General features: G+C 48.3%; 1 protein-coding gene across 4 annotated transcripts in view; it reads right to left on the bottom strand.

Moving 5' to 3' along the window:
- Chdh (choline dehydrogenase) overlaps window positions 1–23,562 on the bottom strand; it is a 36,108-nt gene that overhangs the window by 5,376 nt on the left and 7,170 nt on the right. For 3 of the 4 annotated variants that reach the window (XM_075988906.1, XM_075988909.1, XM_075988908.1), the window contains exon 2: window positions 418–1,197. In XM_075988906.1, the coding sequence (XP_075845021.1) occupies window positions 418–1,147 (730 nt within the window). In that variant the 5' untranslated portion in view covers window positions 1,148–1,197. The remainder of the gene's footprint in view (window positions 1–417; window positions 1,198–23,562) is intronic. The other variant, XM_075988907.1, reaches the window with a different exon arrangement.

The raw sequence follows: 23,562 nt of genomic DNA, 5'->3' as shown, positions 1-23,562 counted from the left end.
TTGTGCCATCTCTTTCTGCCTCAACTTCTCATCTGCAAGTCTATTAGACTTATTCACTATGCAGAGCTGCTTCTTCCCAAGGCCTTTCCTGCCCCCGGCCAGGCCACTGTGTTCATCCTGACCATAGACGCCAGCAGGACTGAGATCCCTGCCGATCTCGGCTTCCTAGATCTGTGGCTGTAGGGCTTGGCTGCCCTGTCAGGCTAGACAGGCCCCTGAAGAGTCTGCATTCATCTTGCTGCTCCCATGACCTAGAGACTCGGCGGATGTCCAAGAGGTTGGGCCATGTCCTATAACGCCTAGGGGTGTGAAGAATCTCCCTCCCAGCTAACACTAGCCTTATTTTGGCACTTACCAACTATCAAGGGGCCAGGAGGAAAGACTATAATTAGAAGAGGGTTAATTAAAAATCATTACCTTGGTGAATGGTCATATCCATCCAGCCAAACCCCTCCTGTTGGAAGCCATTCATGTCTTCGGTGAAGGGGTAGCCAGCCTGATGTGCAGCCTGAAGGAAGGCCTGGTGAAGAGGGTGGTTGGTCTTGCCCCGAGACACGTGCAGTGGCCCATCACCACCACGGTACCTGTTGGCTCCCAGCTCATGTCTCTGTGCCTTGCGGAAGTAGGGCAGGCAGTGTGCGTAGTCCCAACCCTCAGCACCTTCACGATGCCAGCGGTTATAATCCTCGGCATGTCCACGGATGTAGACCATGGCGTTGAGGGATGAGGATCCCCCCCAGACCCTGCCTCGCGGCCAGTACAGAACACGGCCATCCAGGCCCGGCTGTGCTTCCGTGTGGTAGTACCAGTTGTACCTGTCATCACATAGGTTGGCCACAAGGGCAGCAGGCATGTGGATCTTCCACTGGAGTCGCTTGCTCCCCATCAACAAGTCCTTGGGGCCTGCCTCTAGCAGCAGCACCCGATGGCTTGGGTCCTCAGTGAGCCGACTGGCGAGCACACAGCCAGCAGAGCCTGCACCCACCACCACAAAGCTGAACTCATCCTGGTCCACGGAGGTTTCGCCGGCCGCGGCACTGGCCACAGCACGGCTGCAGGGGTAGCGTGACTGGCCCAGCACAGCCCATGCCACGGCTCCATGCGGTCTCACGCATCCTCTCCTCCAGCCTCTGAGGACTGACCACATGCTTCCAGGCCAATTCCTCTTATCCACGCACAGGGGTGGGAAGACTCTTCCTAGAACAGAGAAAATGGCTTCAAGACTCTGAACTCCAGAGCATATGCAGAAGGGGTCTAGAGCTCGGTAGCCATGCTGACATACCGGAGGATCCGCCTCGCTGGGCAAGACAGTTGCATGTGGTAGGCACTGCCTCAGGGAGTTATAACCTAGGGTAGAAATCTCATTACAGAGAAGTTAGTCCACAATTAGGGTTAGGGAAGAGGGGAGGCCCCTCCACAGACTTTGTGTGTGTGTGTGGGGGGGGGGTCCTCTGGCCAACTTCCCAGTGACAGGCATCCACAGGAACTTGGAGACTAGACATCTAATAGCTGAATTGACAGAAGGCCTTCCAGCCTGTTCTCCCTGCTTCAGGCAGGGCATTGCGTTCTATTACAGGAATACATGAGGAAAAAAATGCTCTCCAAATGAAGACAGACAAAGTGGGCACCTGGAAGAAGGTCAGTGAAAGTGAGGGGCCAAGACTGTGGAGGGTATAGCCCGGGGGCGCACCAGAACACAGGGCCACAGCCGCACTCTGCAAGATCACCTTGGAGAGCGATAGAGTTTTAACAGAGAAACGCCAATGGCTTAAAAATATGAGCCCTTCCCTCTCCTCTTTCCAATCCGTCCTGGGTACCCCACTTTGCTCTCTTCCTAAGCCATGGTCTCTTTTCCTCCAGTGGTTGTGGCACTTAAATATAAGTGTGTGTATATAAATACAACCTGCTCAGTCCACTTAATGTTATTTGTACGTGTATACCATTGACTTTTGACAGGTGGCCCACATGCTCAGTGCAGAGGATGCAGAGAGCCTGGCTATGGTACTGAACTCCTGGTGACAAGAGCATCTGAAAGTCCCTGAAAACCTCCAGTCTCCACTGATGCTGAAGTCAAAGGACCGAGAGCCCTTGTCATCTTTAGCATGCCTGGGTACAGATCCTAACAAATCCCTGTAGCTCTCCCACAGTCCTGTGTCAAGTGATGAGGGCCTGCCCTGGAAGCAGACGGAGGGGACAGAAGGCTGCCTGCATGGCAGAGCCTTCTGAACACTGCGTCTGACATAGGATACAAAAGAATCCCCCACCCCACCTCTGAGTTCCAGGCCCCATGTCAGCACAGGGTAGCAGTGGCCCAATGTTCAGCTCTCCAGTGGATGAACTGGTACATCCTTTGTAAGCAGTCTCCATTAGCCTGTTACACATGGTCAGTATTCCATAACAACTGGGAAACACACGTACACTCCTTACAAAGTCAGAAGGCATGCAGCAGAGGCAGAGCCAGCAGTGTTACAACCAACCAACGCGGACATTCCATGAGTCAAGACAACAGCCATTAGGAATGGTTTCCTTGACAAGTGGACATGCTGAACAGAATTTCAAGGGAGTTATCAGTGGGCTGGGGAGAGGTCTCTGTGGGTTAAAGTACTCATTTCACAAGCATAGAGACTTAAGTTTAGTTACCCACGTATCTGAATAATAAAAACCAGGCATGGTGGCACAAATCGGGAATCCCAGCACTCCAACATAGATGAGAGGTGGAAACAGGGGACTGCCTGGAAGTTGTGGGCTCAGCTAGCCTAGAGTACACAGGAAGGCAGAAACAGGAGAGACCCTGCCTCAAACATGCGGAAGGAGAGGTCTACCTCCCAAAAGTTGTCTTGTGACTTTCACATCCGCACTGTGGCATGTGCATAACCCCACTAATAAATAGAAATTTGAAATGATCAACCTTCTTTAAAAAACAAAAATGTGGGCCAGAGAGATGGCTCAGAGGTTAAGAGCACTGGCTGCTCTTCCAGAGGTCGTGAGTTCAATTCCCAGCAACCACACATTGGTTCACAATCACTGGCTGCTCTTCCAGAGGTCGTGAGTTCAATTCCCAGCAACCACACATTGGTTCACAATCATCTATAATGGGATCTGGTGTCCTCTTCTGGCAGAACACTGTATACTTAATAAATAAATAAAATCTTTTTTTAAAAATGCAAGAAAATACAATACTAGAGACAAATGAGTTTGGTTAGATGTAACGGGGGAATCCATGAGACTGAAGATTAGGTGAGGTGAGATCTCAGATAAAAATGTGGGGAGAGACATAAAAAGGGGTGGAGGAGAAAGACCGGGACATAGGAGCTTAGACCATCAAGCTAAAGTGTGAATAAGTACATTCTGAGCAGGATAACTAGATTAAAAAAAAGTTCCTTGAATGATACAGTGTGCCCAAATGTACACCTTGAGAAGAAACAAGACACTAGAGTAAGCCAATGTACATAGTAAGTAACCAATAAAAAACAATAAAAATAAATAATAACATTCCAAAAGGAAGTAGGGAGCCCAGAGAGATGGATCCCCAGGAAGGTCTCCCAAACGCTTTAGGATGAGAATCTGCCGATTTCCTCCAGTCTCAGTCAGAAGAGAGAACACGTCTTCACCCATTCTGCAAGGCCTGCATCGCACTAATACCAAAACCAGACGGCAGCATCAAAGAAAAGAGAACTAAAGATCAATATCTCTTATGAACGATGACGATTAAATATGCTGGTGTGGCCATTACAGCTGGTGGGGACGGGCAAGAAAAATCCCTCAGCTAAATATTAGTAACTTGAATCTAGATTATTTGGGGCCAGCAAGATGGTTCAGAGGGTGCTTGCTCTCAAGATCGATGACTTGGATCCAATCCCTGGAGACCATATTGTAGAAGAAAGGAACCAACTCTCACAAGCTGCCCTCTGACCTCTGAATACATGCCATGACATTCTGTCGTGCACTTATAAATTTAGAACATTTTAAAAGTGTGCCAAATTCAGTTATATAGAAAAAGACGTTCACGTGGAGTTGACCCCAGGATGTTCATCATTTGAAACAATCAGTTTATGATGCTCCGAGTTTGGTTTACATCCCTCACAGGCCTATCGGCCGGCTTTCCTATCTCAGTTTCCAAAATGGGGAAATCATTCACCCATTTCATGTGCAACAAGGACTTTCACCCACCATCCAGAGGGTCGGGATGGCAGGACAGAAGACATCTCATGACAAAAGGAGAAAGAGAATGAATGCAGCAGTGCCTTAAAGAATAAGTGTCATGGGATGACAGGTGACTTGGGGAAGATGGGCGGGTAGGTACATGACCTGAATGTCGTGTATGAGGTCCCACCAGGAATTACAGAAGAAAACAAAGAGAAAGAAGAAATGGAAGGAGAGACAGAACACAAATATGAGTGGCTGAAATGAGCGTCCATCAGGTTCAAAATGTAAGGTGTTTTACATGTCACAGGTGGGGTCATGTCAGCACAGATGGAGACTGCCCCTTATTTGGTCTTTCTGGAATCAATTTCTACTGAGATCTCGGGATCTATCGATGTCCTCCTTGGAGCCAATATCCGATAATGTCGGAGATGAGAAGCTGTGGGTTTTGCACTGAAATGAAACGTGCTGGGGAGAAACTTGGCCGCCGTGATCCATCACAGGACGGTCACACGCGATGGTGAAGAAGAGCCTGGAAATGAACCCTCACCTCCATCTGCGTGGGCCTGACTCCCAGGACTCCTGCTTCGCGTCTCCTGCCGCTCTCAGCCCTGCAGCAGACGGAGGTGAGGGGCTGAGCACCACAGAGTCCCCTGGAGAGCGGACATTAGAAAGGACACCAGGAGCCACAGTGCCCGCGGCTCCACGGGAGCACACAGTGAGCACCCTGGAGAGGAGCACAGCGGTGCCACACAAAGAGGAGGGAGAGGTGGCGGGGGCAGGCACTGGCACAACTGCCTGAGAACAGAAGGACTCCATTTCTCCCAGAGTTTCTTTAGCAAAGGCCAACTTACACATTATTGTCTCTCTAATTATTTTTTTTAAAAAAAAACCTCTTAATTTTCTATCTTTGTGAATCGTCATTTCAAGTATAAAATAAAACAACTACACAAAGACTGAAGTGTGCAGACAGCTATGGGCAGACTATCTAGGGGTAGAGAAAATAATTTTTTCTGTTGGTAGTTGTTTCTTATGCCTTATACAAGATTAAAAATATATAAATAACTCTGTAACTTTATTTTTTATTTTATTTTTTGTTCTGAAACACCATTTAAATAGTGGCAGAACACTGAAAGAAAAGACAGAGAGAATCAGTTCATGAAGTCAAGTGTGGTGACACACATCTTTAATCTCGGGAAGCAGAGGCAGGTGGATCTCTGAGCTGGAGGCCAACCTGGTCTACAGAGTGAGTTCCAGGACAACCAGAGCTGTTACACAGAGAAACCCTGTCTGGAAAAAAACAAAAGAAAAAAAAGAAGGAAAAGAGAGCAAATGAAGAAAGAAACAAAATTATTACAAGAGACGTAGAAACAAGAGATACAGAAAAGGCACTTGACAAATTTTTTTAAATGTGCCTTTCCATTGTCCAACATGATCAAGATTATCTATAGAGCTCTGATCGTGAACTCCAGGGTTAGTGGTGAAGAACTCAAAAGCTTTTCCACCAAAACCAGGAGCAAGGCAAAGACACCCACCTCTGTGACTTTACCACCCCATCGGACATTTCGGCTTACTCAACAGTCAAGTGGAGGAAATTGAAAATGTATTCAGACTGGGATGAAAGACATGAACTCTTTCCAGTCAACATGATCATCTATGCAGAAAACCTGAAATAACTGACCAAAAACTAACAAGCGGTCCCAGCAATTCTGCAGGAGACAAGGAGAGATGCAAGCATCGGTCACTCTCATATGTCAGCATTGAGCATGCGGCAGTTGAGAGGAAAACACAATGCCATTTAACTTAACATGCCAGATAAAAAGGAATAAATCTAAAATACATTTGCAAAGGACACCTACCAACCTATAGTGAAAGATGTCAGCGGAAAACCAGCTACCTGGAGAGACATTCTCTATTTGTGGGTAGGGAGATTCAGCGTTGTCTGTAGCCTTTGCAATTCTTTACAATTGCAAATCAATGTGACCCCAGTAGATACCCCAGCAAGATTTGTGAGGATTGACAGCCTGATCTAAAATTAATATGCAGAGGCGAAAGGCCTCAAACAGCCAGCACAATGCCCAGAGAGAAGAACTGAGTTAGAGGGCTGATACCACCTTAATTCCAGCCTTGCTGTGAAGCACAGAAATTGAGACAGTGTGGCGCTGCCAAAGGAGCCATCAACAGAACAGAGCACAGCCCAGGAATAAAAATCACAGAAACAGATCAGCTGGTCTTTGTCTAAGAAACAAAGCAGCGAGATGGAGAGAAACGATCTGCCAGAACCACTGCACACAAACAAGGCAAGTTGGACCTGGACATATCTTAAAAGTGAGTGGGTCACAAACCCACGTGTAAAACACGGAGCTGTAAAAAATCCTAGAGCACAACAAGAAAGCGCAACACAAGGGGCTGACGACGGTGTCCTATCTTAGGACACCAAAGGCACAACCGGAAACAAACAACCAAAAAACAAAAAAACTGATTAAGTAGATGGCATCAAAATTAAAAAAAAAAAAAAGATACTGTCAAGAGAATAAAAGGACAAGCCACTGAGTGGGCTTGCAACAAAGGACTGTCACATAAAATATATACGTCATATGCTCCTAAGGCCATAGGTCAAAGACGTTAACAGACACTTTAGTAAAGATCTGGATCTCAAGCATTTGAAGATAAGCTGTACAGCACACGCTGCCAGGAACTAAAGTGAAAAACCAACTGAGACGGCTTCGCAGTCACCACGACGGCCATGCAGACTGTAGAATTGAAGTGGTGCCCTGGAGTCACATGAAGACACACAGACATCTGGGCATGGTGGTCCATGCTTGGGTTCTCAGCACCTGCAAATCTGAGGCGGGAGGACATATTTATTTATTTATTTATTTGTTTGTTTTTAGGCGAACACAATTTTAAGACCAGTATGGGTTACATAGAATCTATCTCAGAAAAGAGAGAAGAGATGAAGAAAGGAGAAGGGGGGAGGAAGGGAAAGAGGAGAAGAAGGGAGAGGGGGGAGGAGAACCCCCATATAGCAGTGGATGAATCGCAGCATCTCAGATCAGCGCGGATGGATCCTAAGAGTGTAGTCATAATAAAAAAAAAAGAAAACCAAGGAGCTTGTAATCTGAACGAATTTTAAAGCATGCAATTCATATATGCAAGAAAGACAGATTTGAAGGGAAAATAGTTCTACGGTAACTGAAGACGTCCATGTTCAGAGTTCAATAATGATAGATTAATAAGGTAATAGAAGGAAAAAAAACACTACAGGCCAACTGGACATAACAGATATATACAAAACATTCAAACCAACAACAGAAACACATTTTCTCCTGAAGTGTACACAAACCAACCTCCAGGACAGAGTGTACATTTTAAAAGACAGAAAACATACCCGGATTCTATTTGCACCACAGTGGAACAGAACTACAAATTAATAAGCAGAAGAAAAAACTCACAAAAATATAAAATTAGTGCTCCTAATGCCCCACTGTGTCAGAGGAGAAATCACAGAGGAAATTAGAAATACGTGAATCAAACAAAAAAGAAAGCACGGGACACCACAACTTATGCAACATGGGGAAAGCGCTGTTATCAGGCGCTCATAGCTGCATCTGCTACCTTCAAACAGAGGGAAGATCTTTATCCTGTGAACAACTAGAAAATAGAACAAACTAAACCCAGGCCAGCAGAGGGAAGGAAACACTGGAGATCAGAGCAGAGATAAAGAAAGAGAATGGAGGAAACTGATGAAGATAAACGCTGGCTCACAGAGCAACAGCAAAATCGATAAGGGTTAGTGCTGTGCTCAATGCTGACAGCCAGAGAGCATTTCAGCTGAGACCAGGATCGACACGCTATTGCAAATTCTTTCCATAACAACCACACACACACACACACACAACACACACACACACACACTATTATAGCTTTTAAATTTAATAGTTACATAAAATTAACATATAAAAATCAGTTGCATTTCTTTACAGTAATGACAATCTGAAAAATGAAAGAGGAACTTCCATGTGTAATAGCATAAACAAGAATCAGATAGGGATTAAAGAGATAGTTGAGTTCAGAGCCTAACACTCATGTGAAGAAACAAGCCAAAACAGCTAGGCATGTCTGTGCTTGCACAAGCAACCCCAGCACCGTGGTAGGCAGAGATAGGAGGATCACTGGGGCTTGGGCTCAGCAAGCCCAGCTCTAGGTTCAACAAGAAACCCTGTCTCAAAGGAATAAGGCAGAGGAAGGGAAAGGGTAGTAGAGCAGGCACCAGAGAGCCTCCTCTGGCTTCCCTGTGTGTACTCATGGGGGGTGGGGGAAAGGAGGGAGGGAGGAGGAGTGAGAGGGAGGGAAGGAGAGAGGGAGGGATGGAAGGAGGGAGAACAAAAGATTAGGATGAAATTAAGCTTTTTTAATTTACTAATTAAATTGCTAATTTACTTTTTAAATTAGGATTTTTAAAGTATTGTGTTACTATAGCATTGTTGTAACAAAATGCCTGGTGATAGCCACTTAAGAAAGGCTTTACTTTGGCTGGGGCTTGAAGGGCTACAATGTGCCAATCACAGAGAGGGAAGAGGCCTGTGAAGTGGCTGCTCACACTGCATTTGAACGCAGGCAGCAGAAGGATGGGTTCTGCCTCTGTTCACTTCTTCTTACTCAGCCTAGGGCCTCAGCCCTAGACTTGTGACACAGTCCCACAACACTCAGGGTAGACCTGTGACATAGCCCACAACACTCAGGGTAGACCTGTGACATAGTCCACAACACTCAGGGTAGACCTGTGACATAGCCCACAACACTCAGGGTAGACCTGTGACATAGTCCCACAACACTCAGGGTAGACCTGTGACATAGTCCACAACACTCAGGGTAGACCTGTGACATAGTCCACAACACTCAGGGTAGACCTGTGACACAGTCCCACAACACTCAGGGTAGACCTGTGACATAGTCCCACAACACTCAGGGTAGACCTGTGACACAGTCCCACAACACTCAGGGTAGGCCTGTGACATAGTCCACAACACTCAGGGTAGACCTGTGACATAGTCCCACAACACTCAGGGTAGACCTGTGACATAGCCCACAACACTCAGGGTAGACCTGTGACATAGTCCACAACACTCAGGGTAGACATGTGACATAGTCCACAACACTCAGGGTAGACATGTGACATAGTCCCACAACACTCAGGGTAGACCTGTGACACAGTCCCACAACACTCAGGGTAGACCTGTGACATAGCCCACAACACTCAGGGTAGACCTGTGACATAGTCCCACAACACTCAGGGTAGACCTGTGACATAGTCCACAACACTCAGGGTAGACCTGTGACACAGTCCCACAACACTCAGGGTAGACCTGTGACATAGTCCACAACACTCAGGGTAGACCTGTGACATAGTCCTATAACACTCAGGGTAGACCTGTGACATAGTCCACAACACTCAGGGTAGACCTGTGACATAGTCCACAACACTCAGGGTAGACCTGTGACATAGTCCACAACACTCAGGGTAGACCTGTGACACAGTCCCACAACACTCAGGGTAGACCTGTGACATAGTCCACAACACTCAGGGTAGACCTGTGACACAGTCCACAACACTCAGGGTAGACCTGTGACATAGTCCACAACACTCAGGGTAGACCTGTGACATAGTCCACAACACTCAGGGTAGACCTGTGACACAGTCCCACAACACTCAGGGTAGACCTGTGACATAGTCCCACAACACTCAGGGTAGACCTGTGACATAGTCCACAACACTCAGGGTAGACCTGTGACACAGTCCCACAACACTCAGGGTAGACCTGTGACATAGTCCACAACACTCAGGGTAGACCTGTGACACAGTCCACAACACTCAGGGTAGACCTATGACACAGTCCACAACACTCAGGGTAGACCTGTGACATAGTCCACAACACTCAGGGTAGACCTGTGACATAGTCCACTACACTCAGGGTAGACCTGTGACACAGTCCTATAACACTCAGGGTAGACCTGTGACATAGTCCCACTCACACTCAGGGTAGACCTGTGACATAGTCCACTACACTCAGGGAGACCTGTGACATAGCCCACAACACTCAGGGTAGACCTGTGACATAGTCCCACAACACTCAGGGTAGACCTGTGACACAGTCCCACAACACTCAGGGTAGACCTGTGACATAGCCCACAACACTCAGGGTAGACCTGTGACACAGTCCACAACACTCAGGGTAGACCTGTGACATAGTCCACAACACTCAGGGTAGACCTGTGACATAGTCCACAACACTCAGGGTAGGCCTGTGACATAGTCCACAACACTCTGGGTAGACCTGTGACATAGTCCTATAACACTCAGGGTAGACCTGTGACATAGTCTCACTCACACTCAGGGTAGACCTGTGACATAGTCCACAACACTCAGGGTAGACCTGTGACATAGTCCACAACACTCAGGGTAGACCTGTGACATAGTCCACAACACTCAGGGTAGACCTGTGACATAGTCCACAACACTCAGGGTAGACCTGTGACATAGTCCACTACACTCAGGGTAGACCTGTGACACAGTCCCACAACACTCAGGGTAGACCTGTGACATAGTCCACAACACTCAGGGTAGACCTGTGACACAGTCCCACAACACTCAGGGTAGACCTGTGACATAGTCCACAACACTCAGGGTAGGCCTGTGACATAGTCCCACAACATTCAGGGTAGACCTGTGACACAGTCCCACAACACTCAGGGTAGACCTGTGACACAGTCCCACAACACTCAGGGTAGGCCTGTGACATAGTCTCACAACACTCAGGGTAGACCTGTGACATAGTCTCACTCACACTCATGGTAGACCTGTGACATAGTCCCACAACACTCAGGGTAGACCTGTGACACAGTCCCACAACACTCAGGGTAGACCTGTGACATAGTCCACAACACTCAGGGTAGACCTGTGACATAGTCCACAACACTCAGGGTAGACCTGTGACATAGTCCACAACACTCAGGGTAGACCTGTGACATAGTCCCACAACACTCAGGGTAGACCTGTGACACAGTCCCACAACACTCAGGGTAGACCTGTGACACAGTCCCACAACACTCAGGGTAGACCTGTGACACAGTCCCACAACACTCAGGGTAGACCTGTGACATAGTCCACAACACTCAGGGTAGACCTGTGACACAGTCCCACAACACTCAGGGTAGACCTGTGACATAGTCCACAACACTCAGGGTAGACCTGTGACATAGTCCCACAACACTCAGGGTAGACCTGTGACATAGTCTACAACACTCAGGGTAGACCTGTGACATAGTCCACAACACTCAGGGTAGACCTGTGACATAGTCCACAACACTCAGGGTAGACCTGTGACATAGTCCACAACACTCAGGGTAGGCCTGTGACATAGTCCACAACACTCAGGGTAGACCTGTGACATAGTCCACAACACTCAGGGTAGACCTGTGACATAGTCCACTACACTCAGGGTAGACCTGTGACATAGTCCACAACACTCAGGGTAGACCTGTGACATAGTCCACAACACTCAGGGTAGACCTGTGACATAGTCCACAACACTCAGGGTAGACCTGTGACATAGTCCCACAACACTCAGGGTAGACCTGTGACACAGTCCCACAACACTCAGGGTAGGCCTGTGACATAGTCCACAACACTCAGGGTAGACCTGTGACATAGTCCCACAACACTCAGGGTAGACCTGTGACATAGCCCACAACACTCAGGGTAGACCTGTGACACAGTCCACAACACTCAGGGTAGACCTGTGACATAGTCCACAACACTCAGGGTAGACCTGTGACATAGTCCACAACACTCAGGGTAGGCCTGTGACATAGTCCACAACACTCTGGGTAGACCTGTGACATAGTCCTATAACACTCAGGGTAGACCTGTGACATAGTCTCACTCACACTCAGGGTAGACCTGTGACATAGTCCACAACACTCAGGGTAGACCTGTGACATAGTCCACAACACTCAGGGTAGACCTGTGACATAGTCCACAACACTCAGGGTAGACCTGTGACATAGTCCACAACACTCAGGGTAGACCTGTGACATAGTCCACTACACTCAGGGTAGACCTGTGACACAGTCCCACAACACTCAGGGTAGACCTGTGACATAGTCCACAACACTCAGGGTAGACCTGTGACACAGTCCCACAACACTCAGGGTAGACCTGTGACATAGTCCACAACACTCAGGGTAGGCCTGTGACATAGTCCCACAACATTCAGGGTAGACCTGTGACACAGTCCCACAACACTCAGGGTAGACCTGTGACACAGTCCCACAACACTCAGGGTAGGCCTGTGACATAGTCTCACAACACTCAGGGTAGACCTGTGACATAGTCTCACTCACACTCATGGTAGACCTGTGACATAGTCCCACAACACTCAGGGTAGACCTGTGACACAGTCCCACAACACTCAGGGTAGACCTGTGACATAGTCCACAACACTCAGGGTAGACCTGTGACATAGTCCACAACACTCAGGGTAGACCTGTGACATAGTCCACAACACTCAGGGTAGACCTGTGACATAGTCCCACAACACTCAGGGTAGACCTGTGACACAGTCCCACAACACTCAGGGTAGACCTGTGACACAGTCCCACAACACTCAGGGTAGACCTGTGACACAGTCCCACAACACTCAGGGTAGACCTGTGACATAGTCCACAACACTCAGGGTAGACCTGTGACACAGTCCCACAACACTCAGGGTAGACCTGTGACATAGTCCACAACACTCAGGGTAGACCTGTGACATAGTCCCACAACACTCAGGGTAGACCTGTGACATAGTCTACAACACTCAGGGTAGACCTGTGACATAGTCCACAACACTCAGGGTAGACCTGTGACATAGTCCACAACACTCAGGGTAGACCTGTGACATAGTCCACAACACTCAGGGTAGGCCTGTGACATAGTCCACAACACTCAGGGTAGACCTGTGACATAGTCCACAACACTCAGGGTAGACCTGTGACATAGTCCACTACACTCAGGGTAGACCTGTGACATAGTCCACAACACTCAGGGTAGACCTGTGACATAGTCCACAACACTCAGGGTAGACCTGTGACATAGTCCACAACACTCAGGGTAGACCTGTGACATAGTCCCACAACACTCAGGGTAGACCTGTGACACAGTCCCACAACACTCAGGGTAGGCCTGTGACATAGTCCACAACACTCAGGGTAGACCTGTGACATAGTCCCACAACACTCAGGGTAGACCTGTGACATAGCCCACAACACTCAGGGTAGACCTGTGACATAGTCCACAACACTCAGGGTAGACATGTGACATAGTCCACAACACTCAGGGTAGACATGTGACATAGTCCCACAACACTCAGGGTAGACCTGTGACACAGTCCCACAACACTCAGGGTAGACCTGTGACATAGCCCACAACACTCAGGGTAGACCTGTGACATAGTCCCACAACACTCAGGGTAGACCTGTGACATAGTCCACCACACTCAGGGTAGACCTGTGACACAGCCCCACAACACTCAGGGTAGACCTGTGACATAGTCCACAACACTCAGGGTAGACCTGTGACATAGTCCTATAACTCTCAGGGTAGACCTGTGACATAGTCCACAACACTCAGGGTAGACCTGTGACATAGTCCACAACACTCAGGGTAGACCTGTGACATAGTCCACAACACTCAGGGTAGACCTGTGACACAGTCCCACAACACTCAGGGTAGACCTGTGACATAGTCCACAACACTCAGGGTAGACCTGTGACACAGTCCACAACACTCAGGGTAGACCTGTGACATAGTCCACAACACTCAGGGTAGACCTGTGACATAGTCCACAACACTCAGGGTAGACCTGTGACACAGTCCCACAACACTCAGGGTAGACCTGTGACATAGTCCCACAACACTCAGGGTAGACCTGTGACATAGTCCACAACACTCAGGGTAGACCTGTGACACAGTCCCACAACACTCAGGGTAGACCTGTGACATAGTCCACAACACTCAGGGTAGACCTGTGACACAGTCCACAACACTCAGGGTAGACCTATGACACAGTCCACAACACTCAGGGTAGACCTGTGACATAGTCCACAACACTCAGGGTAGACCTGTGATATAGTCCACTACACTCAGGGTAGACCTGTGACACAGTCCTATAACACTCAGGGTAGACCTGTGACATAGTCCCACTCACACTCAGGGTAGACCTGTGACATAGTCCACTACACTCAGGGAGACCTGTGACATAGCCCACTACACTCAGGTTAGACCTGTGACATAGTCCCACAACACTCAGGGTAGACCTGTGACACAGTCCCACAACACTCAGGGTAGACCTGTGACATAGCCCACAACACTCAGGGTAGACCTGTGACACAGTCCACAACACTCAGGGTAGACCTGTGACATAGTCCACAACACTCAGGGTAGACCTGTGACATAGTCCACAACACTCAGGGTAGACCTGTGACATAGTCCACAACACTCAGGGTAGACCTGTGACATAGTCCACAACACTCAGGGTAGACCTGTGACATAGTCCACAACACTCAGGGTAGACCTGTGACACAGTCCACAACACTCAGGGTAGACCTGTGACATAGTCCACAACACTCAGGGTAGACCTGTGACATAGTCCACAACACTCAGGGTAGACCTGTGACATAGTCCACAACACTCAGGGTAGACCTGTGACATAGTCCCACAACACTCACGGTAGGCCTGTGACATAGTCCACAACACTCAGGGTAGACCTGTGACACAGTCCACAACACTCAGGGTAGACCTGTGACATAGTCCCACAACACTCAGGGTAGACCTGTGACATAGTCTCACTCACACTCAGGGTAGACCTGTGACATAGTCCACAACACTCAGGGTAGGCCTGTGACACAGTCCCACAACACTCAGGGTAGGCCTGTGACATAGTCCACAACACTCAGGGTAGACCTGTGACACAGTCCACAACACTCAGGGTAGACCTGTGACATAGTCCACAACACTCAGGGTAGGCCTGTGACATAGTCCACAACCCTGGGTAGACCTGTGACATAGTCCTATAACACTCAGGGTAGACCTGTGACATAGTCTCACTCACACTCAGGGTAGACCTGTGACATAGTCCACAACACTCAGGGTAGACCTGTGACATAGTCCACAACACTCAGGGTAGACCTGTGACATAGTCCACAACACTCAGGGTAGACCTGTGACATAGTCTCACTCACACTCAGGGTAGACCTGTGACATAGTCCACAACACTCAGGGTAGACCTGTGACATAGTCCACAACACTCAGGGTAGACCTGTGACATAGTCCACAACACTCAGGGTAGACCTGTGACATAGTCCACAACACTCAGGGTAGACCTGTGACATAGTCCACTACACTCAGGGTAGACCTGTGACACAGTCCACAACACTCAGGGTAGACCTGTGACATAGTCCACAACACTCAGGGTAGACCTGTGACACAGTCCCACAACACTCAGGGTAGACCTGTGACATAGTCCACAACACTCAGGGTAGGCCTGTGACATAGTCCCACAACATTCAGGGTAGACCTGTGACACAGTCCCACAACACTCAGGGTAGACCTGTGACACAGTCCCACAACACTCAGGGTAGGCCTGTGACATAGTCTCACAACACTCAGGGTAGACCTGTGACATAGTCTCACTCACACTCATGGTAGACCTGTGACATAGTCCCACAACACTCAGGGTAGACCTGTGACACAGTCCCACAACACTCAGGGTAGACCTGTGACATAGTCCACAACACTCAGGGTAGACCTGTGACATAGTCCACAACACTCAGGGTAGACCTGTGACATAGTCCACAACACTCAGGGTAGACCTGTGACATAGTCCCACAACACTCAGGGTAGACCTGTGACACAGTCCCACAACACTCAGGGTAGACCTGTGACACAGTCCCACAACACTAAGGTTAGACCTGTGACACAGTCCCACAACACTCAGGGTAGACCTGTGACATAGTCCACAACACTCAGGGTAGACCTGTGACACAGTTCCACAACACTCAGGGTAGACCTGTGACATAGTCCACAACACTCAGGGTAGACCTGTGACATAGTCCCACAACACTCAGGGTAGACCTGTGACATAGTCTACAACACTCAGGGTAGACCTGTGACATAGTCCACAACACTCAGGGTAGACCTGTGACATAGTCCACAACACTCAGGGTAGACCTGTGACATAGTCCACAACACTCAGGGTAGGCCTGTGACATAGTCCACAACACTCAGGGTAGACCTGTGACATAGTCCACAACACTCAGGGTAGACCTGTGACATAGTCCACTACACTCAGGGTAGACCTGTGACATAGTCCACAACACTCAGGGTAGACCTGTGACATAGTCCACAACACTCAGGGTAGACCTGTGACATAGTCCACAACACTCAGGGTAGACCTGTGACATAGTCCACAACACTCAGGGTAGACCTGTGACACAGTCCCACAACACTCAGGGTAGACCTGTGACACAGTCCACAACACTCAGGGTAGACCTGTGACATAGTCCACAACACTCAGGGTAGGCCTGTGACATAGTCCCACTCACACTCAGGGTAGGTGCTCCTGCCTCCTGACAAATTTCTGGAAATTCCCTTACTAACACACCCAGAAGTATGGCCTCTAGAAGATTCTGAATCCTGTCAGGTTAAAAATCACGATTAACCATCACGTTGGCTATTGAAAACTATAAAATGTATCTGGAAAACATAAGAAATGGTATTAAAACAGAAAAACACCCTGAGCGATGAAAGGAGACAGAGACAGAGACCCACATTGGAGCACCGGACAGAAATCTCAAGGTCCAAATCAGGAGCAGAAGGAGAGGGAACACGAGCAAGGAACTCAGGACCGCGAGGGGTGCACCCACACACTGAGACAATGGGGATGTTCTATGGGGAACTCACCAAGGCTAGCTGGCCTGGGTCTGAAAAAGCATGGGATAAAACCGGACTAGCTGAACATAGCAGACAATGAGGAATACTGAGAACTCAAGAACAATGGCAATGGGTTTTTGATCCTACTGCACGTACTGGCTTTGGGGGAGCCTAGGCAGTTTGGATGCTCACCTTACTAGACCTGGATAGAGGTGGGCGGTCCTTGGGCTTCCCACAGGTCAGGGAACCCTGATTGCTCTTCCAGCTGATGAGGGAGGGGGACTTGATCGGGGGAGGGGGAGGGAAATGGGAGGCGGTGGCCGGGAGGAGGCAGAAATCCTTAATAAATAAATAAATTTAAAAAAAAGAAAAGAAAAACGCCCTGTGTTCATAGATTGGCAGAAATACTCTTGTGAAGATAACAGTACCACCAATGCGATGGGTAGAGCCTGTGCAATTTCTATCAGAGCTTCAATGGCATTTCTTTTGGGGGGGGGGTTGTCAGTGAAATGTCTACAGGAAAAGGTGCTTGCTACCAAGTCTGACACCCTGAGTTTGAGCCCTGTCGAAAGCCAGCAGAGTCTGGTCTGTCAACTCCCTCCCAGGGTTCGGTTAAGTGGCCTCCGAGTAGCAAAAGGGACTTAGAAAATTTCTGGCCTGCGAGGTCACGGAATGAACTCCTGCTTGCAGCTCCAGTAGTGTCTCTTTACCGTCCTGCATTCATTCCGGGTGCCTTGTCCTAACTGTCTGTAGAGTCTTAGCGCTAATTCTTGGTCTCAACTCTAATTCCAATTCTCTGCTACAATTCCAGTCCATTCTTGTTCTAATGACTCTACATTTCTTTTATGTCTTCTTCTCCTTCTTCATTTTCTGACATTCTTTATCCTTCTACATTCTTTACTCTTCCAATCTTATTTCTTCTGCTGTTGCAGATTCCCAAGCATGCCTGTGTGTGTGTGTGTGTGTGTCCATTCATTAGCAACTTGTTAGTAATAAAAAAAACTACAAGAAAACTTCTCAGGGACACAGGCACTCTTTGAAGATACTCAGCGAAACTCATCAGCTAGTTTGTAGCTAACCACAGCTGCAGCTGTGGGGAGGTCCCTGCCGTCTCTTAAAGGGGTTGCTCCAGGTTACAAAGGGAGAAAACTAAATTAATGAGAGATCTAAGGAAGAGGCAAAGAATACGTGTATTATTTTACATTTCTTAAGTGTGGTTAGTTCTATCTGGACATGGCTAGTCAGTTAGGTGCTACTGATCTCTCGAAGGCCCAAGACAGAACAAGAACAGAAACCTGCCACAGCGCCCTACTTCATCATAAATCTTTGACGGACTTAGATCCAGCGAGGCCAGACACCTGCAATTCCGCTCCATGGAAGTTCCTCCTGTGATCACCCCACAAGGACTTCCGTCTGGCCAAATCATCCTGTCAGGGAGCTAATTATAGAGAACAGGTTTCTAAGATTTTTATTGCAGTGTGGGGCAAAAGGTTTGACTGTCTTATTTGTCAGAATTATAAAGTTTGGGGGAAAAAGCCATTCTACTCACAGAACACAGGGAAACTGTGGCGGACTTAGGAGGACTCCACTGCAGGGGACCATGCTATCACACAAGAGAATTTGCAGTTAGAAAGGCAGTATTTCTCATGGCCGTGCCAATGTGATTTATCCTCCATCTGATGTGTAAATCTCTGATTGGGAGGCCTTCTAAATGCCAGCTTGTCCACTGTGTTACCTTGTGGATCCCATGAGAGCCCAGACCTCTGTGTTGAAAACAGAGGAGTGCCTCTCACAAACTGTCTTCTGACCTTCACGTGAGCACAGTGGCACACGCACACACGATAGATACAAAAATGTAAAGAAAGAAAAAAAGGGAAATGTGTTTAAGAAAATATACGGACTCTCAAGGGTCTCCAGTTGGAAACACCACAATAACCAAACACCAAACCAAAACCCGAGGAAGAAGAGCAAAGCTACAAGACTCAGAGTTCTGGATTCTGAAATGAGTGCGAATCCATAATCACTAGAACTGCAGCCCTGTCGGGAGCACAGACGTGTAGGCCAATGCAATAAAGCAGAAAGCAGCCCTCGCATGGATGGTCCAGCTGATAAAATCATTCAAAGAGGAAACGAAGGTCTTCATACAAATGGCGCATGGGAAACAAGCCACAGGCCAGAGTGTGAACGTGAACCTTTGCTTTTGCCTCGGACAGACATCAATCCAAGAAGCAGGGAGAACGTGTTTGCTGCGTCAGCCTGAGGCCCTGGGTTCAGATCCCCAGCACCCATGTAAGAGTCTGAAGATTTTGGGCTGGTGTTGTTACAGAGGAACTGGAGTCAGAATAAAGTGCGCACCCACGCACGGTTTCCCTTACTTGGGATACAGTCTGTCTGCGGAGCTGTGCGGCTGGAACACTAGATACCCTCTGAAAGAACCTTAGGACAGGACTCCAAATGGCATGCCCTTCCTCGTGTGTGTGTGTGTGTGTGTGTGTGTGTGTGTGTGTGTGTGTGTGTGTTCCCTAATACTCCCCCAGTGCATACTAAGTACATACATACTATACTAGGGCCAGACCCATGAATCCCAAAGGTCCTGGCTTTCAGTTATCCAAAAAGAACCATCTCTAAAGAGAGCTGAGCACCCCAGCCAGGAGGTACAGCAATCTGTTTTCTCTTTCACCCAGACCTGGTGAAGCCAGGCTCTCTCCACTCCCTCCCTTCCCTTCACCACAAAAACGGATTCTCAGACCCTTCTCTCTCTCATTCTCCTGTACTCTTCCACACTGAATCATGGGGCTTGGGGGTTCCAACCTCTCAGACCAGTAAAGTCTGTGCTCCACATTCTGAGTGGAGTCCGTTCGTTCATTGTCTACCTCCCACTGACTTCATACACAAAGCAGAGGTGGCCAGGAAATGCTTGAGAGTTGGGAACTCTTCAAGGCTGGTGCCACATGTCCCTGGGCCTTGCCCTTACAGAATGATCAGGCAGTGAACCCCAGTTGGGAGCTTACTTGCTGACATCAGAAGGCTCCTTGGATGGAATGCTGCTCTCTCATCTCCCTTCCCGCAGACCCCGCTCCAGCTCAGGGGCACACAGAGCTCTGCATTCAAGAATCTGCCCTCTGTGCCTATCCCTATTTTCTCTCGGGTCTCCCATCTTTCTCTGTGGTGGTCTTCATCCAAAGCAGAACAGAGGTAGGGAGCCCTGGGGACCTAACATGAGCTATATGCCCACCTGCCTTTTTTAGTGGGAACAGGAAATATCTCCTATGGCTCACGTGTTTGAATACTTGGTCCCCAGCTGACAGTGCTGGCTAGGAGGTTGTAGATGCTTTGGGACGCAGAGACAGAGCTGGTGGCAATGGGTTACTGGGTGTGGGCCTGGAGGCTGTAGCCCAGCTTGATCAAGCCTCACCCTGGCTTGATGCACTCTGTTGGCTTCACGCGCAAGCCCATTGCTACAACTGGTGCCCACTAATTGAGCCACTCAGCTGTGTGTCTTCCCCACCGTGACAGACTACAGCCCCTGCTCTGGCTCACAGTGAATCGCTCCGCTCTAAATTACTTCTGTTAGATATTTGGTCACAGTGAGGAGAAAAAGCAGTCGCTGACTGCTGGGAGGGTGGGGCTACCTGCCATTTCCTTCCCTTGAAGGCTTAGGTGGAAATTGACCCACGTTGCCCAAGGTGTGTGTAAGGAAGGTGTGGTAAGAAGACTGGACGAAGCAAGGTTATCGTTTGGGCCCTCCCAGAGGTCAGTGACCAACAGAGGGGGATGGAAACAGCTCCAGTTGGCAAAGGATGGTACACTCCAGTTAGGGTTTTCACACACATGGTGAGGAGCTGTACCTGGGCCAGTGGACTGAGCAGCAGAGAGGACCTCGGGGCAGATGGGGACATAGTGTACTGGCTCCAGCTGAGCAAGTGTAGGTCTCAGTGTCTGTAACAGGGGACAAGGAGAAAATGAGCTATTCTTCAGGGTTGTTAAAGGCCCTCCTTGTGGGCTGGAGAGATGGCTCAGAGGTTAAGAGCATTGCCTGCGCATTGCCTGCTCTTCCAAAGGTCCTGAGTTCAATTCCCAGCAACCACATGGTGGCTCACAACCATCTGTAATGAGGTCTGGTGTCCTCTTCTGGCCTGCAGGCACACACAGACAGAATATTGTATACATAATAAATAAATATTTTTTAAAAAAAGGCCCTCCTTGTGAGCCATAAACAGAAGGGCAGTCTGGTGAGCTTGCAGTCTGGTGGGTTTACATTGTCAGCCTTTGCCCAGCAGAGACGAACATGGAAGTGTTAACAACAGCAATGAGGGAGCCTAAAGTTGCAAGAAGCAGTTACAGGGTGAAAATGTGCTGTAAAAGCAGGAAGGGGTAGACATGGAAACCATGTACCAGAGTCCTCAGTAACCACATGTCCACTTCCGTCTACCCCACAGACCCAGCCAGGCTCCACACCTTCCCCAGAACCCTCCCCAGTGTCCTAACAGTGTCCTGACGTCACTACCCTTCCCACACACCCCCACTACAGTTCTCCACAGCTGGCATGTCCTCGGAATGAGGGGTTCTGGGGCCCAGAAGTGGGAAAAGAAATGTTAAGGGTCCATCCGTTTGGACCTCACCAAATGGACATCACGCAAGGAAGGCAACTGAAAGCAAAGGAGTCCTCTTGACAACTGCAGAGTCTAAATGGGAGATGACGATGCCCCCTGGGAGATGCCCTGCCTAGGAAATACTCAGTAATGTCAATTAATACTTAAACTGAAATGTCATTGCATTTTCAGAACATCAAACATGTCCCATCAAGCCCAGGAAATACAGAAGGCAGAGCATTGTGCTGAGGGACACTGTCCACAGAATCCAGGTGGGGAAGACACATACATTTCTTTTTTTTTTCCCTTTAGAACTAATCAGCATTTTTATTTTATTATTTATTTATTTATTTATTAAGGATTTCTGCCTCCTCCCCTCCACTGCCTCCCATATCCCCCCTCCCTCAATCAAGTCCCCCTCCCTGATCAGCCCGAAGAGCAGTCCGGGTTCCCTGCCTTGTGGGAAGTCCAAGGACCTCCCACCTCCTTCCAGGTCCAGTAAGGTGAGCCTCCAAACAAAGCCAGTACGTGCAGTAGGATCAAAACCCAGTGTCATTGTTCTTGACTTCTCAGCAGTCCTCATTGTCCGCTATGTTCAGCAAGTCCAGTTTTATCCTATGCTTTTTCAGACCCAGTCCAGCTGGCCTTGTTGAGTTCCCGATAGATCATCCCCAATGTCTCAGTGTGTGGGTGCACCCCTTGCGGTCCTGAGTTCCTTGCTCGTGCTCTCTCTCCTTCTGCTCCTGATTTGGACCTTGGGATTTCAGTTCGGTGTTCCAATTTGGGTCTCTGTCTCTGTCTGCTTTCATGGCCTGATGAAAGTTAATCTCCAGGAAGATGACTATACGTCTTTCTTTGGGTTCACCTTCTTATTTAGCTTCTCTAGGATCACGAATTATAGGCTCAATGTCCTTTATTTATGGCTAGAAACCAAATATGAGTACATCCCATGTTCCTCTTTTTGGGTCTGGCTTACCTCACTCAGGCTAGTGTTCTCTATTTCCATCCATTTGCATGCAAAATTCAAGAAGTCATTGTTTTTTACTGCTGAGTAGTACTCTAATACTCCATACTTTCTTCATCCATTCTTCCGTTGAAGGGCATCTAGGTTGTTTCCAGGTTCTGGACCCAGCAATACCACTCTTGGGAATATACCCAAGAGATGCCCGATCATACAACAAAAGTATATGTTCAACTATGTTCACAGCAGCATTGTTTGTAATAGGCACATACATTTCTTAAAAATGACTTCAAGTAAATAAAATTGGTGGTGGGGGTGGGGACTCCACCATCTGAGAGAGAAGAGGTGTGTGTGTCTGTGGCTCTCAGCTAGAACTCAGAGGGCAGATCTGAGGGAGATAAGAAACCATTGTCTGTCAGCTGTGACAATGGTCTTGAGGTAATTAACACCCTTTCAGATGTACAGACTGAAAAAACTGGCAGAAAAAAAATGAGACTCGTGCGTAGACATTTTTATTTCCTCAACACTGAATTTACATAGCATTTGCATTGCAGATTACGAATTTTAAAAGAAATCACAAAGACTAGAATGAAAGGAGAAAAAAAAAAAACTAGGGTTACCCACAGGTGATAGATAGGCAAGAAACTTAGAGAAGGGAACAGAGCAGGAGCCCCCTCCCCATTTCCCGCCAGCTAAATTTGCATCTTCTTCCAAATTTCCATATGAGGGAGAACTTAGAATCTCAAATATTCTAAGAAGGGAAAGAGCACCAAGCAGGGAGGCAGAGGCTGGGCCTAGGTGGAAGGACCAGTTGAGAAGCCTGGGGGAAGGAACAGACCCTGCTAACTCTTCCCAGCGGCCTTCTGCAGAGGTGTTGCTACAGCTCTCTC

This window comes from Microtus pennsylvanicus, chromosome 10, assembly GCF_037038515.1.
Source record: "Microtus pennsylvanicus isolate mMicPen1 chromosome 10, mMicPen1.hap1, whole genome shotgun sequence".
In the NCBI taxonomy this organism is placed as follows: domain Eukaryota; kingdom Metazoa; phylum Chordata; class Mammalia; order Rodentia; family Cricetidae; genus Microtus; species Microtus pennsylvanicus.
The sequence above is the reverse complement of the archived record's forward strand: the minus strand, read 5'-3'. Positions and strand labels throughout refer to the sequence as shown.